The 21958-nt window shown below is 34.7% G+C and overlaps 2 protein-coding genes across 3 annotated transcripts in view; one reads left to right on the forward strand and one right to left on the reverse strand.

The window, feature by feature from the left end:
* LOC128982085 (lipase 1-like) overlaps positions 1-8838 on the forward strand; it is a 41745-nt gene extending 32907 nt beyond the window's left edge. The window contains exons 5-8 of the mRNA XM_054401127.1: positions 4558-4716; positions 5577-5658; positions 6866-7008; positions 7542-8838. Of these exons, the coding sequence (XP_054257102.1) occupies positions 4558-4716; positions 5577-5658; positions 6866-7008; positions 7542-7691 (534 nt within the window). The 3' untranslated portion in view covers positions 7692-8838. The remainder of the gene's footprint in view (positions 1-4557; positions 4717-5576; positions 5659-6865; positions 7009-7541) is intronic.
* Positions 4570-18216, reverse strand: LOC128982086 (FAST kinase domain-containing protein 1, mitochondrial-like). 2 transcript variants are annotated; one of them, XR_008489535.1, is made up of 6 exons: positions 18099-18216; positions 16839-16961; positions 15702-15768; positions 12717-12921; positions 11907-11972; positions 4570-4681 (listed from the first exon to the last, which is right to left on the reverse strand). XR_008489535.1 is itself a non-coding variant. In XM_054401128.1 (5 exons), the coding sequence occupies exons 1-4, from the start codon at positions 18187-18189 to the stop codon at positions 12720-12722; spliced, it is 483 nt and encodes a 160-aa protein (XP_054257103.1). In that variant the 5' UTR covers positions 18190-18216; the 3' UTR covers positions 11836-11972; positions 12717-12719. The 2 variants fall into 2 exon arrangements, 1 of the variants encoding a protein (XP_054257103.1); XM_054401128.1 differs by lacking the exon at positions 4570-4681 and having other exon boundaries at positions 11836-11972.
* Between the last annotated feature and the right edge of the window lie 3742 nt (positions 18217-21958).

A 21958-nucleotide genomic window follows, 5' to 3' on the forward strand; every position in this document is an offset into this window, starting at 1 on the left:
TGGGAAGAATAACTGTATAACTTGTATCGTTGTATCTGGTGAGGTATAACTACATGCCTGGGGTTTTGGTTGACCTGTTGTAAAAGTGCTTGACTGACTGATATGTCTTATCAATGTCTGGATGGTCTATGGGTTGTCTTTTTGGACAGAAGAATGAATCATAAATTAAGAGAACAAATCCTATCTGAGTCAGGTGTGGTGTGCATTGTGCTAGATGGGAGAGACAACCTAAAATAAACGGTGGCCGGCTCAGATGAAAGTTGGTGGGATGGGTGAATGCTTTGTAGATTGCACTTAGTCAGGAATTTACAAATTTTTGTTTGTCATAATTTTTTGTTATAAGTCCTTTGAATTTTTATTTACATAAGGTGAGGGTAAAATCTTACTAATATTATAAATGTGAAAGTTTGTGTGTTTGTTTGTTTGTTTGTTTGAAGTTCAATCACGCATAAACCACTGGACGGATTGGGGTGAAATTTGGCATGATGATAGCTTACATTCCCGATTAACATATAGGCATATTTTTATCTCAAAAATCCTTTCGGGCTCCGCCCCAGTGGCTCTGTTATTCCCCATGTTAACCTTATGAGTATTCATATTTAAAGGGAATTACAGAATTTAGTCAGCTGTTTCAACTAAAAAAGTTGGTTCTATGATATGGAAAAGCATTAAAAGTTATAAGATTTACCAACAGGGTGCAGCACTATACTTTTTTGCATTTATGAAAACAGCTAATTTGAACATGTTTGAACTAAGCAGCAACAAAAAACTGTGATTCGCAATGACAACTGTCAAATTAGGATTGTTTATACAGTTATGTTTATGTTTTTCATTTCATGAATAATTTGTGATATTGGATCATTTATATTTCTGTATTGTTTAGGTGAAGTGGTAGAACATTATGGCTATGGTAGATGTGTAATACTATAGAATACTGTAAATTTAAAAAAGCAAATTTTATCAAACTGTGTCCTCTCTTATTGCAAACGCAAAGCTTGAGTATAACTGCAATAAGCATTTTATGTTTATATTCCAACCCCGTACGAAGGACGGGTACTCTGCTAGTGTTAAATAATGTGAAAGGAGCATAACTACTTGGCTAATTAATTTGCTTTTCTTCTGCCTTTTCTCATGCTCTTTTACTTTTTTTTGTCCAGAAAATTTGGAAACACCCTGTATACTCAATAGTATTATTAACTACTAGAGAACCCGTGCGGCTCAATGAGCCGCATAGTATGAAACATAACGCTGAGGAAAACGCCATGCTTAAATTCGAGTAATTCTAGTTAGGCCTACATCTTAGGAGTTGTTTAAATACTTGTTAGAAACTAATTTTAAATATCTCTATTTGCGTCGTCAAGATTCACCTGCATTATTTCTGCTCTCAGTTTTAACTGATAGCTTCTAATGAATGCTAAACGATCTGCTTCAATTCGAGCTAACATGTTGCAACCAAGATTTTCCAACATTGCGAATTGAAGAAAACTGTTGCCTAGACATCCCCCTAATCAAACAAATTTTCTCCGTAGAGAATCCTGAAAAGTGGAGTGATATCAACCATTTAATGTGCTCCATTGTTTACCCACAAACTCTGGGTTATCAACTGGAAAGCCTTTGAATAGCCTAAAGCAGCAACACCATTAAAAGTTTGTTAACGTATTTTAACGTGTTGTGTGTTAGTCACAGTATATGCCCCGCATCAGAACGTCCTCACGTTGTTCAGTGGGGTTTCTCTTAATACCTGTCCCAAAATTTTGAATATGGATTCATTTGTCGAAATAGGTTGGATAAATTTTGTATCTATAAGATTTGGATAGGAATTTTCATTTTCTCTTTTTGAACAGCGTATATTATTTGCCTCTCCTTAATCATAAAAATAAACTTGACTTTAACTACTCAATCGTTAAATATATATACACTAATTCCTTCACTTATGTCTAATATTGCAACTAAAATTCAGTCAAAAAACTTTTTATACGTTTTTTTGAGGAACAGGCAACATAACCTAGAAGTAAACAATCCATTTGTGTTTTTCCTCAATTAAAGTAGAGCGAGTAATACAAAAGTTTACAATGAAAACATAAAGTCGCCAAGATTTGGTATAATCTTACTAATTGAACTTATCAACTCAAGGCATTATTATGGTTTCTAATAAATGTTTTGAAATATCTCGATCCGCCAGTGTCATAGCCTAAGTAAAATCTCTTGCATACATTAATTTGATATGACATTAGGCAAGTTTATTTTACAATCGTGACAACACGGCTTCGTATGGGCTTCGTATATTTTTTCACTTCCAAAGTAAGTTGCATAGCAAAACTGGCAAATATAATTCATCTCACCAAGTGCATGTGTATATGGATGTGTATCTGTTAGATCAGACCTCTATTTCTCTACTCTCCTCATACACATAAGATACCTTATTATTAATTGTTTCCTCCTCCCGTTTACAATATTTCGTCTTTCAACTTGAGGCATTTTCCGTTCTTCCAACAAAACTGATTAACTGCTTAACTTGGTCTTAACCTACTGAATACTAAAACATTAATATTTACTCCCAAAAAGCTAATGCGTTTATTTTTATAAACTGCTGTTTTTTGTTTTTAAAATTGTTCAATGTATTTCTTATGGGGAAAACCCGACCTTTGAGAGGGTCTCACGCCCTTAAGAATAGAAATTTTAAAGTTCTAAAACCTTATTGCAAAACTACATATTGAGACGAATCTTTTGACACCTTAAACGTTGAAATTGGTCCACAAATAAGGGAGGAGTTGCGTTAACAAAATACGGCTTCACGTATTATATATATAGATATTGCAAAACATGACGTAATACAGAAGAAAATCAATTTTAAAATCAGAAAATAACATTGCAAATACCTCTTTTGGACTATTCAGTAACTCCCAATAAATGTGTGTTGTTTAAAACACAATTTTAAAATTAATTAACAGCTGTTTCATTAAAAAGTATTATCCACATGGCCAAGATGTAAACAAATCTGTGGAGGGATCTTTAAAGGCTTCTGGGGCAGAGCCCTAAGCGAATTTACTTCGTTTTTTTTTTTTTTATAACTCATCTACAGACCAATACCTTTCTTTGGACACCTCTATCAAGTTTTTACGCCCAGCCGTTCTCTCAAATTAGTGGAGACAAAGTTTCCAATTAAATATTTAGATTCCCCCATGTTAATCTGGGAGAAAACCCAACTTTGAAGGAAGATCCTGCCCGAACTAATAAAGATATCAAAAAACGAAAAACACTTTGCTTTTTACATCGGCTGGTATATTTAAAACAGCTTATAGAAACACCGTAGCAGTACTCTAAAATGACTGGACCTTTGGTGGCCTGTGGGGCATAGTATTATATGAGGGGACTTGTGAACAAATTACACATTTTAATAGGGTTCAAAAAAACATAATTCCAAGGATTTAGATCCACACCATAAAGACTGAAGAGTTACCTACCTCAATCAGGTTGCATTAAAAAAATACCCCAGCCGCAGCAAACCTGCTGATTAAGCGAATTTCAACTTGTCTGATTACATTTTTACTAAAATATTTCCATAAATAATACATATTTATTCCCTATTTAAATAACATTAGATTTAACGAGTTCTTAGGTTTGCTGCTACGGGGAACGTAAAAAGTGTTTTTTGGCCATATGTCAACTGTATAGGATGAAATAAATAAATTTTATCAATATATATCCATAAACCAGTAAACTACAATCATTTTAATTTTCTCCATAAGAATAACATGGGAATTTTAAATTACACTATTTTTTTATTTTCTCCGTGACCGTTAGGCATACAACAGCGCTTCAATATACAAAATTAATTCTTTTTTTAAGCTCTACAAAACGGTTTAAAAATAAATTGCAAATTTTAGGGTCAAAAATGGGAAAACCCCATAAAACCCCCCATAAATCCCCGTTCCCATGATCCGATTATGCTGGATAGCAAACTCGTTTGAATAAATGTAGGTTTACACGTTTGTACCAAATTTCATCAAAATCGGATCATTTTTGCTCGAGTTATCGCGCTAACGGACACATATATATATTATATGAAATTGAACGGATGGTGTTTTGGCCTCTAGGGACCTCAAAATGAAAAATTAAATCAGTCCCGGGTGCAGGTCTTACCATGAGTACTACGGTAATAGCTTATTCCCTATATGGGAAATTCGCAAAAAAAACTATTCAAACATTTTTGTCTGTCTCTTGTTTACAATCGGACTGTGGTCAAACATCCAACTAAATATCAGCTGTTAAATTACAACTAAAATAAATTAAACTGTTATAAAAAAATTGGTCACCATCACTGGATCGATGAAAGCAAACTCTAGATAAAATAAATCAAAAAGCCTTAAAGGATGTTATCTTTTTAGTTACTATTCGCTGGTGCGCTGGATCATAAGCTTTGAAATGACTCCAAAATCGTATGACTCGGTTAAGTATGATGGGTGAAAAAAGGATGTAACAGAGAAAATCCTTATTGTATTAACTATATAGATGCTTAGTTAAATCACTGAGTGATCCATGTGATGATTGTTGCAGGAGATGTTTATCAAGCAGGGTATACACCAGGTGTGGCCCAAGATGCCGTGGTTATCCACAGTAGAGGCTAATCTGTGTAGAGACGGCTCTCCACTGCAGTCTGTCTGTGTAGAGATAGTCTTCTCTATTACAGGCTGGGACTACAAACAGTTCAATAAGGTAGAGCAAAATAAAGTTTTGTTTCATTTACTTTCTCTCCCCTTACATAGTATATGGAGAAAGTATTATTTTTGTCAAATTGTTTGAGATTGAGTTTTGGGTGGATATATCTGTTTTGGGTCCCCCTGAACGCAAAAAAGTGGTTTTCAGATGTCTGTGTGTGTGGATGTGTATAGAGCTACAGACTACACCTGTGGTCCGATTTTGATGAAATTTGGTATGTTGGTAGTATAATCCATAGTATTTTCAAGCGTTTATTTTTATTATTTTTTTCAAATTTTGCTTTTTAGTAGTGATTTTTAAAAAGCATAATATACCAAAAATATCGGAATATAAAACAAAACTGCCTGAACGATTTTAATTAAAATTTAGTATGTTATAGCCCTTTTAACTCTAAACAAAAGAGTATTGCACCCATTGCTGTAAAAACTACCGTTTAAAAGTTATAGCAACGTTGGTGATTTTCCCCATAAAATATCGTAGTTACTCCCACCGGCTTACCCATGATAAGGGTTGTTGTCAAGAGAGAAAAGTATGTGTCAGATTGCTGATACCGTTTGTTTGTTCTTCACTTTAAATAATGGTGGATGTGTAACTGGTTTTCAGTGTAAGTTAAAAGAATTAAATTATTCTCTGTATTCTCGTCAATTTTGAAGTGCAGGTAAAGCAACTAGTAATTTAACATGATTGCTAAACATTTTATTTTGTGTCAATGCATGCACTAAACTATAAATTTACATCAAACGATACTGGAAATGTATGAGTATTTTTTTATGAGTTGTCTACTCCATTGATGTGCCTGTACTCATTGGCATTATTCTACCAGAATGTTTACATGACAATTGAACTTTATGTTTTAGAGCATGCTGCCAACTATGATAGAACATCTGTCCAGCACCAACCCCAGAACTCTCGCTCACTATGCTCAAAATGTTGACTCAGGTAAAGGAATATTCTTGTAATAAATTATAACAAAGATGGTTTCATAATACTGCATCACTATTTCCTATAAATATAAATATTTGATTGAGTTGGTGGCTTAAAGCCATGAGAGCAATATTGGGAATTTGAATTCCCGCACAGCCACTAAATTTTATCAGTTTGTTCTTTCTTAATTTTGATGGCTCTTGTGCTTTGCTAGAGATGTGAGGACAAGAAAATCAGGGTTTATAAAACACAAATATTTTTTTTTTACGACAGGAAAATGCTTAATGCACCGTCAGGGTCTAAAGATGGTTTTTACCCTGGCGTGTGGGACTCTCACCCACTAAAAACCTATCGGTCCAGGCAATGGAAACCCTCTCGGAAATGCTATCTACAATACTTCAAGAGGGTGCCTTTGTACGCCAGAGATGGCATTTCAGCCATAATGATCCACCGCGTTCAGCTGCACCGCAGCATCACAGCTGTTCAATTATCTTCACTTTTAGCACTCCTTCGGGACAAGACGACAAAACACCAACAGAAGAGGACATATCAGTGGTTCCAGGGAGAGATGGAAGTGGTATCGGTCACCTGAGAACTCAGATTGATGATGCAAACGTAGCAGAAGGAGAACAGCCTGACCTTATCGCTAACGCTCTAAGCGATAAAGAGGTCCTGTTCAAATCCTACCACCGAATTCCTACAGGAAAGGATAGCGTGCGGAGGATCGGCGATTCCATTTTCCAGTATTGAGTTTCATAGGAAAAGAGTCTATCTGGAACTTAAAAAGAGTTCTGTTAGGGTTGGTTCTAAGATTTAGCGGGGTTCTTAAGCCATAGACTCAACAAGGGATAATTTAGTGAGAGGCTCTGGGCATAAGGGTTTCAGAGCTATGAAAGGGAGAGTTCCGTGGAATAGAAAAGTTACCAGAACTGACCAAAGATTCAACAGAATACTCAAGGGGTTTTGGTAACAGGTTTAACATATAATTAGCTTTTAGTGGGAGAAAATTTCAAAGAGGAATGAATGTGACTGTAACTGCCCACGTCACCTAGAACACTCCAAGGATTTAATATTTCATCCCTGCATTCAATTTCTTGCCAGTACTAAATCAACCCAAAATGTTAGTAGTGAGAAGTTGGGAGGTTCTGAGAAATAATGTTTTAACGTCTAAACATGTTAGCTTTGTAAGTAAAGTTGTAATAAGTCACAATAAATTTTGCAGGGCGGTTCCAATGGTTTGACTACGGACCGACAAACAACCTCAAGGTTTACGGCAACACAGAAGCGCCTGAGTACGACCTCTCACTAGTCACAGCTCCAGTATCCATCCACTACAGCACCAACGATAACCTGTCTTCTGAGAAGGTAATACTTACCACACTCTTATAACAGAAAATACATTAAACCAAACTAGTGTGTACTTCAAAGTCCAAAAAAACCGCTTGACCAGTTTTGATTTAAATTTAGTATGTTATAGTCCTTTTAACTCTAGTTAGTTACTCCCACTGCTTGCCCATGATAAAAGTTGTTAACAAGCTAATGGGAGAAAGTATGAGTCAGATTGCTGTTACCGTTAATTTTTAATGTGGATTTTCCTTAAAAACTCAAAAAATAGGTTTTTCACAAAAATAGCTAGAATTATTTTGATTAAAATTTAATATGTCATGGTCTATTTAATTCTAATCAATATGGTAACCCACAATGCTGTAAAAATTGGTGTTAAAAAGTTACAGCAATTTTTGTGTTTTTACCTATAAAATATCATATTTTCTCCCACCCCCATTTTAAGGTTTGTTGAGAAGCTAATAGGAGAAAGTATGTGTCAGTTTACCAATACCGTTTATTTTTATCAAACTACCATTTTTGTGACTAAGTAGTTAACGCTCTGCGTTTTGCAGGACGTTATGAAGCTAGTCAAAAAACTTCCGAATGTCATCGGAGTGTTCAAAGTTCCCTACAAGATGTTCAACCACATTGACTACTTGTGGGGAAACAATGCTAAAACTATCCTCTACAAAGACATCATACACCTCATGAACAGGTTGTAACATCAAGATGTCCTGAAAGAACTTGACAAAAATGACAACTCCTCTACGACAAAGTCTCTCTAGTACGGAGGCTCGAAAGCGACTGAGTACCTATGATTAGAATGTAGTTCCTAATATTTAAGGTTTTGTGATAATAAATGTTAATATATGTCTTTTAATTGTAGCGTACAAAAATATTTATCAATAAGAATTAACTATAATACTCAATACCGTTTAAATTACTTCTAGTTATATTAGGATTATGTTTTAATTTGCTCAAAACTAGTAATGTGTAAGCTCATTTAATTGATTTTCGACTGTTTACGAAGGGTCCAAAGTTAATGATTGTAACTAAAAAGCCTAAACATTCATTCAATGAAAACAAATTTCATAAATGTAACATATATTTTGTTTGTGTATTGTTTACGTTTATTTTGGCAGTCTGCTAGTGTTATTTTCTTATTTGGTATTAATTTAGATTAAAAGTACGGTACAAAAATGCTATAAATCTTTGATATACGTATTGCTGTGATAGATTAACTATTCATAAGGAAAATAAAAATGTTAGATACTATAATACAATCTCATTAAATGATATGGAAAAAAGTCAAACTGCCCAATCCACCATAGTTTTGCATCTTGTTTTTTGTCAATTAAGGACTGGACAATGTCTTTTTCCCTCATTTAAGGATATAAGAAAGTATGGCCTGATAATTTTGTGGTCTGTTTTAATTTTGTATATCTAAAAAACTAATTTATTGAGATTTGTTTCTAGTGGTGAAACAGACACACAGCTAATAAATGCAAGCTTGCTATTTGTTTGGATAAGTTTTATCAAATAATAAGGTTTTGCTATACTTCCACATTATACCCTGTAAAGCAAATCACACGCTCAATCATCAAAGAGGAAAGATTTACCAATGTTTTCAAACCTCTGTTGATGTCGGGTTCCAAAGTCCTTATTGATACAAGGCATAACTGTTTAGTAGTTTAAAAACATGGTGTAATATAATTCACCTTTAAATAAACCAACAAGTTAGGCCTATTTTGTTATTGTATTATGTGTTTTAAGTAAAGAGCTCTGATCCAGTAATTGTAAGACTGTGGTTTGTATGTAGATTTGTAATTAAAGTGAGATTATTATTTTAATAAATAATTTCTAACTAAAGCAATTGACTTTATTGGTCCCTTAGCAAACCGTTGTACAGATTGGAAACTAAAACAAAAAATAGTTCAAAAGTCATGCATGCCTATAATGCAAAATATATGTACCATTGTAGTGTGCTGTATAAAGTAGTATTTTCTGAAATGTTAAAAAGAAATAAAGCTATACCCTGCTAGAAAATTTTGACAAATACTTCCATTCACAGAGGTTAAGTAATTCTTGCATTGATAACTTAAATAAATAGGCCTACCATATAATTCAAAAGATACAAATCTTTTCAACTGTTATCTTCAAACACTTAACAGGTTTACTCCAATAAAACAAATTAATGTGAAAAAATTCTAAACTTTTATTAGGATTAGTTTAAAAATAAGCTAAATATACAATTATGTTTATTTCGCTTAATTTAATAATTTTTTATATTTTACAAAATGTTGACAAAAATAATCCCAATAAAAGTTATACATAAATTCACATTTCCTTGTTCTCCGTTAAATTCTACAACTTTTGGTAAAGTAGCAAGCCAAAAGCTTGAATAGTTACTACATTAAGAGCTGTCAAAAACAAAAAAATAATTTTTAATCTAGATTTTTTTCAAAAATATTTTGTTTTTAAACTTATTTTTATTAGTCATAACCAACATGTTTGCCCAAAATAGTAATGAATTCTCTATGAAATGTAATATTCTATATATTAATGCAAGTTTTATCAAAATATCTTGTCAATTTTTCAATCTAGAAGTCAAAATGTTCAATAGATACACTGAAAACCTAAAAACAACTATTTTTACGTATAAATAGAAAATGAGTGAGATTAGGACATATGCTTATAGGACATTTTATCTAGTTTTGATCCAAATAACCATTTCCCGATTTTTGTCAAGGTTACCATGAAACACTCTGTATTCAGTGTTCAGTGTGTACTGGCATTGTTAGGTGGATACCTGTTATATTGTGGATATTTATAGGCATGCACTGTGGATGCGATACTCCCTGGTGTGGATTAACGTCCGCACTAGTGAGTACTATGACTATCCGCAGTACTATCCTGGTAATTGGACCAACTCGTTAATACCAAGGCAAAAATGTGGTTCGGAATCCACTATAAACTGTAGGTCCCTTAGTTGCCTTTAGCTGTATGGGCAATTAATTTACAGCTGTGCCTAAGGAATATGTCGTCCTTGGTCACTAACAAGACTACAAGATCGCGCCACTCATCCTACACTCATCTCTATTCATACTTGGCTTAAAATACTTACTTAGTATGGTCGCCATTTAAATAAAAAGTATTGAAAAGTTGTGTATTATTCCAGCTTCAAGAACAAATTATTAATAAACTAGTTTACCTTGTGGTTGCCAGATTCTTGAAATGAGTATATATCTTGCTCGATGTACATTTCGCTACATGTGTAGCATCGTCAGGAGCACAGTTTGTCACATTAGGCTATTTAACACAAACACTATTTACAAATATTTACATTTACGGTCGGATGACGATTTACGGTACGTAAAGTCATAGGAACACAGCGCGCGAACGCGTGCGCGGACCGGAGGCACTACATGTGTCACTATTTGACTGACAATTGGCTTGAGGAGCTTTGTTTGGGGAGGTTCGGTCAGGGGATGGGGGTGAGTTTATGATGTTAGGTGGAGCGAAAGAGTTAAGTCGATAGCAAAAGTCCAAGAAAGCTACCACATATACAAACATACCCATAGTTCAAATACAGACACCCTGTTAAACAAAAAAGAAGATTACAACAATTCAATAATTTTCAAACTTATAAACCATCTAGAAGATCAATGTGGCAACAGCGCAGAGACTTGGCAACGTCACAGTCCAAGAAGAGAAAGCTCTAACATCATAAACTCACCCCCATCCCCTGACCGAACCTCCCCAAACAAAGCTCCTCAAGCCAATTGTCAGTCAAATAGTGACACATGTAGTGCCTCCGGTCCGCGCACGCGTTCGCGCGCTGTGTTCCTATGACTTTACGTACCGTAAATCGTCATCCGACCGTAAATGTAAATATTTGTAAATAGTGTTTGTGTTAAATAGCCTAATGTGACAAACTGTGCTCCTGACGATGCTACACATGTAGCGAAATGTACATCGAGCAAGATATATACTCATTTCAAGAATCTGGCAACCACAAGGTAAACTAGTTTATTATTGAAAAGTATTAAAGTATTAATATCAATAATATCCAATCAGTGATTAGTGACACAGTGATGTAAAGATTTATCAAAAAATAGTTTATTGAAGGTTTCAAGGTTATAATCCTGTCTTGGTTGACCGAAAACATCCTACAGAATTCACCTGGTAATGCAGTATTGATAGGTGAGACACTAAAAATAAATACACCTCAAGTGAAAGTTGAATAGTGAATTTGTTGTGTCTAGCGTCTAGCACATCTGACCACTTATTGAGCAAGCTACTCATCATTGAATTAGGGAAAGGAAATCAAATTGTGCAAACAAATTCCATTAAATTAGTCCATTTATAGTCTAAAGTATTTTAAAATGTCCTTTCTGTATTATCTATTATCTTGGCATCTGGCCAACGGGATTTAAAAAAGACAAAGATTGGTCAGTGAAAGAGTTAAGAATAAATTGTCAATATCACCTCTTGCATAACTCAAATGTCTGCTAAATATTTATTCAAAGGGATTTTGCTTAATTAATTTTATTTATTCGTGAAAATGTTTGTTCATGTCTCGTGTTTATGTTTTAAAGACTTCCTGACGACCTGCTAGGAGCGACAACATGTCTTAAGGCTTGACAATGACACATTGAGTGTTGAAAACGGTCGCTATCCAGGCGAACAAGAGATTACATTGGCAACAAAAAGGTATTTAACTTCTAAAATAGTATTGTTAAAATCAACCCAGAGGGCAACACCTCAAAAATTAAGGTTTAGTTTAGTTTGAAATGAAAGCTAATATTTAAAAATAATACACTACTAAATACTAAAGGCTTGGTTAAAATAACAATCAAATAACAATTAATACCAATAAGGTTTTTATTTACAAAAGAAATAATAAATACTGTAATGCTATACAACAGATTTCTTACCACTAATCAGTTTTTTTGCAGCATTTGGCATCGTCACTTTGGATCTTCATCTTCATTTGAGAATTCCTAGTGAAGACATAATTGTTTTAATACTATGGCTGTTTAATTTAATGTAACAAATAATTTGAGTTTTTGTTAAAAGCGATAAATCGGTTAATTTGTAGTACATTTTTATCAGATCATAGACAATTAAGCCGACAACCATGTTGCAACTTGTAGTTGTAACTAATGCACAACCATGTTGTTGTTATTTCTATGTGTCCATGTAATCGAATGAAGTGTATTATTATACAGGGAAACTTTTGTTTAAATTTGTTGAATCTAATTATTTGGGGAAAACTAAAAACAATGTTGTTAGATCAACATTTTTCAAAATTGAACCCAACATGGTTTTCTTACTGGGGCTTATCGTGTCTCAATAGTGCGCAAAAGGTTCATTAAAGGACCAGCCACAGCAAAGATCACACAATAAAAAATATGGAATCTAATGTAAATTTGAATCAAAAACTCACATTTCAATCTAACATTTCACATACATCTAACATTTCAGTCTACGACAATAATAGGATTTTTATACTATCGTCTCTTTAATTACAAAGCTCACTACATATTAATTTGTGTCCACAATGGCAATCAGGTTATATTTTATATTTTACCTAACAAGTCTCTCTTTCTCATTCCCCTTCTTTGACCCTCAGAAATATCCCTCAGTCTGAACAGCTTGGGCCAACAAAACTACCCTCTTATCAAATATTTGAATTGACATGGCCGACATGGGCCATAACTGCAGCCAAGGTGTGTTATAGTTACCTGTCATGAAGGCCAAATGAGACTATGCAGGTACTCCAGCTTGACCTTGGGTTCTGTCATGTACATGGCGTTCCACAGAGAGTCTGACAGGCTGATGACTCTGTAGCCGAGGATCTCCAAATGTCTCTGCTTCATCTGGAGGAAGCCCTTCAGTCGCTGCTCAAACGCTGTGTAACTGTCTCCGTGGTACAACAGCAAGGCTAATCTGGAACAGAGAACAAACACACTAAATTAGCGAGTGTTTTTTAATGTGTCAATGTTTTTTTTTGTCGCCCATGTATTTTTAGGTTTTTATTGTAGTTTGAAACGGTTTTGTGTATACCATAATATTTAGCCGATCTTAGTTGCACTGGGTGATTTCCAACCACAAAGCCTTTGGGATTAAAACTAAAACCTTCAATAAGGTAAGATAACCAAATGGTAAATAAATACACACTTGACTAGCAAACCAAATCAGGGCTGAATTTTTCTAAAGGCGGACAGAGCGAATGCCAAGGGCTTCAGACCGGAAGGGCCTCACTTACGGACTCAAACATTATTTGTTAAACTTGAAAAAAATAATTTCACCATTTGAAATGTTTGATTTTTGAGCTGAGATTTTATTCTCCCAATAGCCAAAAGCGTCTGAGAAGATTACCTGATCAAAAAGCAAGATTTCTTTGAAATTGTGTGAGACAATGATGAAGATTCCCGGACCGAAAAAAATGTTTAGGATTTCACAGAAACTGCTAGAGACGTTCATGATTTTACATGATCGGAGGAACGATTATGTTGTTTTCACGATAATAGAAGAAGTTCATAATTTCACTGTGAAAGAGAGGTTCACAAATTCACTGACTCATACGATTTTGTCACGACTGAGGACAAGGTTCACTGACATTGCAGGCAACCTTCAAACCAACAATTGATATTTTTTTTTTAATGTAAACTTCCAAATACTTGAAAGCACACTTTATCATCTCATATAAATCCTTTCCCCACCCTGATTTTTACCCAACTCAATTTCGGCCAGAGATGTTAGGGATATTTTTTTACCCGGCTCTAAGTTAAAAATGTGTGACCCGCCGACCCCTTATATTATTATTAAAATCAAAATGGAATAATTTGTTAGCTGGTGTACTCCTAGGTGTATTTACAGATCCGATTGTAGAAAACAGATGGTTGAGTTCAACACATTGAAGCAATACTAACCAGGCTGTATTTCTAAACTTTTATAAGCTTCAGATACCATAATCAGAATTGAAAGGCCTCTTTGGAGTGATCCGCGAGGGTCCACATACAATAAAAACACAACCCTAGAAATAATGGCTGCTGGTTCGATCCTATAAACAGTTTAAAGAACTTTTTACGAAAAAAAAAATAAGACCCAGCACTATAATCCATTCATAGAAAGTGAATAGGCGAAAAAAGCCATTAAGAATTTGTCCCTTATCTTAGTTTTGTATTTTAATTTAGAAAAAATGTTCTTGAGGTAAGATTTGTAAATGACAACCTAGATTACTACTAATTTTGAAAATAAATTTTATAATGAGACCATTTTAAATGTTCTACAGTTTACCTACAAAATAGTTTGTTCAAGCTATGATTTATTTGTGTCTAAATGTAAGCAAATTGTTGCTCTAAATAATCTCATAAAATGTTATTTCAAGCATTACAAATATTTTATACAGAGTGTAAAATCCTGCAATCAGAAATTATGTTTGGCTTAAATCAATGAATCAATTTACAACAAATGTTATGTTACAGTCATCAAGAATTCCATTAATTACACATTAAACAAAATTACTTCCTGATATTCGTTCTTACATGGATCAACACAACACATTAACCTATAATTTTTGGTTGACTTCACTCAGTAAATATGGGCCTAATAGCATTTGAGCATTTTGTCTTTCATAATCACCTTTAAACTATTACAAACAGCCACTTTAGCCTATATCACAAACATTGATTGGAAGGATTGGACTATCCTTGTATTTACCAAAACTAATGACACCCCATTACACTAATAGTACAACTAGAACATTTGAGAAGTTTCTGTATTGTTTACTTTCTCTTGTTTGGTTTAAATTATACTTGTTTTGATGGCCATCTATATTTTAACGATATGTTCAAATATGCTCAAAAGACTTCCCTGTTGAATTACTACCAAAAACATAAAAAAACTTAACACGATGACTGCTGAAAACAACGTACAGGCGCTCCCCAGTGGCGGGCGAAGCCCCGGCACGCAACCGAATCAGCGAACGCAATTGGCATTCAAATATTTCAGTCTGACGAATCACAAAAGAGCAGTGGTGACTGTGCTGTGTTACCCCGAGAGTGGATGTAGTTCACTGAAACACCCAAAGGTAGCAGCACTGCACGGATCCGTATCCAGTGTCTTTGTAATGTGGGTTGAAGAGAAAAAATCCCCGAAACCGGGACAAAAGCATTGCCAGACAGGATTTTACGGGAAATTTTAGTACCAACCTACACAAAAGTAAAGCTCGCATTCTAAGCTGGCAGGCTGGCAACGATTATAACGTCTCCGTCTGAGGCTAAGCTCACACTGACTCAATATATTTCTGTTGGTCTGGTGCCGACTTTTGTCGGCGCGCGCCACATTGAAGTGCTAGCGACAGCAGTCAACGTGTTTATGTAGGTAGTGTAATGTTGTGTTAAAAAACGGTTGAGATTTCATGCACATAATGAATGTCAATCAATCATATTGTGATAAAGTAGAAAATCAAAAAAGGGATTTCATCAATTAAAGATTTTATTAAGAAAGATCTTTTGTAAAAAAAACTCACATTTGTTTCTCTAGTAAGGCAGAAATTTTTGTGAAATTACAAATAATGGACTTAAGGTTTAGTTAACCCCTTAGGTACTTTGTTTAATAAGGTAAATGCACACATCCGAGACACATGTAGACGGAAAAACACAAGTTTAAAGTGGCCCCCAACATATTTATTTTAGAAAAGCAAAAGAATAAGAAGTACTTACTTGTTAACACCTTCGTCACTTTTCAGAGGCACTGGTTGTAATGCTGCATCTAAATTTACTTGCATATCTGAAACCAGAGAAAGATAATTCACAAATTTGTCATCATTCTATTCTATGACCATATGAATATTGCCTCTTATTAGTGCAACAACACTGTTTTGTCTTACATGAAATGTGAGAGTAGTTATAATTGAGTGACATACTGAACAAATATGTAACAATTACAGTTTAAGTACAGAATCTTTATTTTAAACTAGGGAAGGACGAGTCCTGAAATTTATAGTTTAGTTTTTTAGTTTAGTATTTCCAAATTTGGGACGGGATTACATTTGATTCAGGAATTTTTCGGGACGGGATTTGATCCAATCGTTGGCGATTTTGACGCTTCGCGAGTGACGATGACGCCGCTATCGCAAGAGATGTTCACAATAGTTCCCAAACGCAGGAGGCGAAGTCATTTCGACAATCCCACTGTGACCCCGAGTCAAACCGCTGTGACCGCGAGTCGTTTTGACGATCGCACCGTGACTGCGAATCATTTCGACCGCGAGTCACAAGTTTCTATGCCTGTAAATTTTTACCCGTTTTTTGTTTTTATAGATCAGTGCCACAAATGATAAAAATTGATTTTGTTTGTCTTGTTTGGTAACTGCAATACTCAAGACTCTCTTATTATGCCCAGGAAAAAATCCCGTCCTGTCCCGTCCCAAACTAAAAATTTAATCCCGTCCATCCCTATTTTAAAGTGAAAATTTTTTAATCTCAATGGTAGGCTTCCACGATCAAAGTAGACTGTTGGTTTTAGGATATGACAAGGTAGTTGAATAGCAGTTGAATTGAAGTTTGAGCTGAAGATGGATTTAGGCAACGCTTTCGAAACATCAGCTGAATTTCTGTCAATTTATTGACGTGGTCATCTCCCGAATCCCAAGATTCTTGTCCAAACATTATTCGTTTAAACTTGATCATTATATTAAATATGAAAAAAAAAACTTAAGTCGCACAAAAATAGGTTTATGAGTACCCTATGTTGATGTCACACAAATAAATTTAATCGTTAATAAATGATTATTCAGTCACCTTGTGACACAAATGATGAATGGATTCATTACATGAGTAGAACATATAGTTAGTTACCTAACACATAGCCGTAGGGTGAGAAAGTCCTGGTGCCAATGTATTGACTGCCTCCCACAAGTTTCAGCAATGTGCTGTACACATCAGTGAACAGAAGTGATTTGGGCACTACTTCGAGCTGACCTGAGAAACAAAGATAAGTGAATCAGACAGATGGTTTATTATATGATTTGGTGAAATGACGGTGGACAATATTTACACAAAGCCAGTTTACTTGCCTCAGGTAACGAAATACATTAGAGGCAAGTAACCTGCCCCATAACCTGCCTGCTCTACTGGCCACGTGAAAACGTGGATTTTGTATATTGATATAACTTGACATTCCCATTCCAATGTTAAAGTTTTAACTAATTAAAAACAAATAACATAGTGGAATTGAGCTATGGGAACAGTGTGCTGGTGAAAATTCCGGTTTTTATCAATACCCCAACTTTATAACCAAGTCAAACTAAAAGTACAACTTATTGTTATCATAGCATATTTTATGTCCCTTTTACTATTACATTACCAAAACAAGGGGATAAAATATATTTTTACACTGTAGCACCTTCTCTGCGTGGTTCATTCAACTGTTTTTTTTATTAAAAAATTTTAGTAAAGCTGGAGCTGGTACATATAAAAAAACAGGTGTCAACTTCACTATCTAAGTCGTGACAGCTAGGAAAAGCAAGAAAGTCTTTGATCTAAGAAAGTGACAGAGCTGTTAAAATTATTCCTCACCCCAAAATAATACTCTGTGCTTAAAGTATAAGACATTCACTGGCCATTGTGACAAAAAGGTAGGTACGTGTTACTGCTAGAGGATGTATCAACTGCTTCAGGGATTAATCTTCTTGAAGAGTAAAATGTTGAATAATAAATGCGGAAATTTGCCAAAGAAAAGCTTATATAGAGTTTTTACTTTGAAAATACCGTTTGAATATACAGATGTAATGTAATAAGGTAAAAATTAATTTATCTAGTTTGAGCTTCATAGCTGCTATGGTTTTCTAATCTCCAATAAAGACATTAATTACCATCTTGAGATCATATCTCACGTTGTGTTTTGATCTTACCAGGCAACAATAAAAAACGCTCATCATGAAACATGAGACTGTACCCAGGCTCAGCCAGTAAAATCCTTTTTGGGTTAAACTTGGTGTTTACAAAATTGTTGTTCAACAAAATCTATGTATTTTTTCAGGCTTAGAGAGTACCTGAAAAAGGGAAAGAAATTAAGTGCTAAGCAAAATTAACTGTATTAATCTTGAACTAGATTACCTAACGCTTTTTGCTCCTCACAGAATTTAGAATGGAACCATGGGACGTCAGCTTCAGGTTGGTCTAGACACACAGATCTGTTGAGCTCCATCAGGGCCCTTCTTACTCTCTGGGGGTATCTGTCCTAACACAACACATATTGTGATAGTTATAAGAAATAAGAATCATTATCTTATGCTCCTGCATAATCTATAAATATTTTCCCCATATTTCAGCAGTGCACAGCATATTCATAATATTGTAGATAAAATAGTAAAAAATAGTCAAAGCGTTTCAAATGAAACAAAACAAGCATATAATGGGTTAAAAATCAATATAAGCATTCAATTAAGAAGGCCAAAATAGAATATAACACAAATCTCATAGAAAAAAGTAATAACAAAATGTAAAACTGCCTGGCAAATCATTAAAACCAGTAGCAATTCTTTAATCAATACAAAAAACCCCAAAATATCTCCTGATGTTTTCAATACCTTTTTCATTGAATCAATTGAAAACATAAAAATGAAAATTGTTAGTAATGCTTACAGTTCAAAAGATTTAGTTAATAATTCTTCCATTACTCCTGTACCTTTTTTCTGGAATTTTATCACACCTAATGATCTAATAAAAGCCACAAAAAAAATAAAAAACTCTAGCAGTAATGATGTTTATCTCATGTCTAATAGTTTGCTTAAACAGATTATTGGTAATCTAGCTGAACCTCTATCTTACTGCTTTAATCTCTGTCTCCTTGAGGGTGTCTTTCCAGATGAATCACAGATGATGGTCACCAGAGTCTGTCCCATTGTTAAAAAAGGTAAAAAAGATATTCCAGAAAGTTATCGCCCAATATCAATCATTCCTGTAGTATCAAAATTGTTTGAAATCATGGTTTTTGACCAGCTGAATTCTTTTTTTGAAAGAAACAACTTTTTAAGTGTATCACAATTTGGATTTAGAAAGGGCAAGTGTACATCAGACACAATAGATAAATTGATTAATGAGGTACTAATGGTCTTTGAGAGGAAGTCACTTGCTCAGGCCACTTTCTGCGACCTGAGTAGGGCTTTCGATTGTGTCGACCATGATGACCTAATAATGAAATTAAGTTTTTATGGTATCAACGGATCTCCACTTTCTTTTTTCAAATCATACTTAAACAATAGAATACAAAAAGTGTAACAATGTATTCCACACCCGTTACAGTTTTACGTTTCCGACGGTCGGTACGTCAAATCAGGAACGTACAGTAGTGCCAGACACTCGCGCTCTCTCTCTCTCCTCGGCGCTCTCTCTCTAACACACAACCAAACTCTGTCCTTACCGCCAGAGTAGGGACGACAGGAGAGGTAGGGGATCCGCGCCTGCGCACTGGCCACTGTCTGGACGAGGGCCACTGCGTTGGTTTGTAGTTTCATTCGACGCAATACCTCCGAACCGTGCAGTCGTCTCGTGCACGGTAACCTCAACTGGCTTAATAACGGAGCCATAAACCATCTCTGATCTCACGGTAGGCCTAATTAACTAGCATTGAGTGTAACTTTTGCTTTCGTTTCCATTCGAAGCTTCGATTCCTAGTAACGTCGTGTTGCTGCTAAAGCAACCTAGGAATACATTAAATTATTTTCGATACGATAACTAATTATCAATTTCACAAGTATATTAACTCGTTCCAGCCCAGTATCGTTTTGTTGCCGCTGAGACAACCTGGGTTCATATTGTTTTGTGTTTTGTTTAACGTCGTTATTTTATTTTATTAACTCGTTACATCCCAGTTTCGTTTTGTTGCTGCTGAAGCAACCTGGGAGTGTTTTGTTTTGTTGTGGGTTGTTTAACGTTGATATTATTAACTATTAAATCGTTACATTCCAGTATCGTTTTGTTTTTTGTGTTGTTTATCATCCATAATTTAATTGTATTAACTCGTTTCCTCCCAGTATCGTTTTGTTGCTGCTGAAGCAACCTGGGAGTATTTTGTTTGGTGTGTTGTTTAACGTTGATATTATTAAATACTAAATCGTTACATTCCAGTATTTTATTGTGTGTTGTTTAACGTTGATATTATTAACTATTAAATCGTTACATTCCAGTATCGTTTTGTTTTGTGTTGTTTATCATCCATAATTTAATTGTATTAACTCGTTTCCTCCCAGTATCGCTTTGTTGCTGCTGAAGCAACCTGGGAGTATTGTGTTTTGTTGTGTGTTGTTTAACGTTGATATTATTAACTATTAAATCGTTACATTCCAGTATCGTTTTGTTGCCGCTGAGGCAACCTGGGTGTATTTTATTGTGTGTTAATTAACGTCGATATTTTAATGCCGCTGAGGCAACCTGGGTGTATTTTGTTGTAGGTCGTTTAACGTCGATATTTGTAACAATTACCTCGTCAAATCCCAGTATCGTTTTGTTGCTGCTGAAGCAACCTGGGCTTTCTTGTTAATAACGTTTGTATTTAGTGTTTTATGAGTAGGTCCTTTAATACTTAGAATCGTTTTGTTACCTAATGAAAAGCATTGGTCTCTAATTAGCCAAATATCGACCACGTATTTTCGTATTTCGACGGGATATAGACAATCCCATAAATATTCTAAATTCACCCATAGCTGAACCTAAATTTCGTGTACCGAACGTTTTGTAATTAAACACGTCCCTTCCAGTATTTGTGTGTTGCTGTATAAGGCAACCTGGAAGAGTTCAATTGGCAATCTAAAACAGTGACAATGATGATAGTGAGATATTACCGAAATTAGGTATCTTGTCTGAGTCACTCAAAATTATTTTAGTACAGTAGAACCCCTCATATCTGGCCACCACGGGACCAAGCCCCTGGCCGGATAGCGATTTGGCCGGATAAACCAACCTACTACAAAAATGAAAATGATTCATACCTATAATAATGTTTAATCAATACATGCTGTCAAAAGTGTCATTTAAGTCTATTCTAGGATTATTTTTTGAATTAACATGTTTGTACAAATAAAAAAAATTATTTGTAGGCTAAAGTTGTTAAAAAAACCTGAAATTAAGATTTCAGGTAACAAAAACTATTAAACGATGGAGGTAAAAGTTACATTAAATCAGCCTTGAAGATGTTTAGGACCTTAATAGTAAATACAATTCTACTCAACTTTCTTATCCTTTTTGTGAAATAAATACAAAGATTAATTTCCCAACCCCCAACTTTTTAGAGGTTAGGCCTAGTTCAACTGAGTTTAGTGACACAGTAAAATGTATTGAAACAAACAGATAAATAGTTTAGCTCAAACAAGTCGCAAAGACTAGTGCTTGCATCTAAACGTCTGTAAGCTTTGAGAAAAACATTTTGATATTGGCTTCCTGGAAGTGGCCGGATAAACAGAGGACCGGAAAAACCAAGGCCGGATATCAGGGGTTCTACTGTATCTGCGATGACGAATCCTGGCATCCACTGAGCCATCCGAAAACCTAAATTAATATGTTGACTATTTTACAATAAAACGGAAAAACACGTCACAAAAGTCAATATTGATGGAGAATGGTCCCAAGAATTAAAAATGAAATATGGCGTGCCTCAGGGATCTGTTCTAGGTCCTCTATTATTTTTAATTTGTATTAACGACCTCCCAGAATGTATAACCAGTAAAACTTATTTGTATGCAGATGATACAACATCTATATATATAATACGTGAAGCCGTTTTTTGTTAATGCAACTCCTCCCTTATTTGTGGACAAATTTCAATGTTTAAGGTGTCAAAAGATTTGTCTCAATATGTAGTTTTGCAATAAGGTTTTAAAATTTTAAAATTCCAACTCTTAAGGGCGTGACACCCTCTCAAAGGTCGGGGTTTCCCTATAAGAAATACACAGAACAAATTTAAAAACAAAAACAGCTGT

Source organism: Macrosteles quadrilineatus, unplaced genomic scaffold (assembly GCF_028750875.1).
Source record: "Macrosteles quadrilineatus isolate MER2022 unplaced genomic scaffold, UCM_ALF_1.0 Scaffold_105__1_contigs__length_354404, whole genome shotgun sequence".
Lineage (NCBI taxonomy): Eukaryota > Metazoa > Arthropoda > Insecta > Hemiptera > Cicadellidae > Macrosteles > Macrosteles quadrilineatus.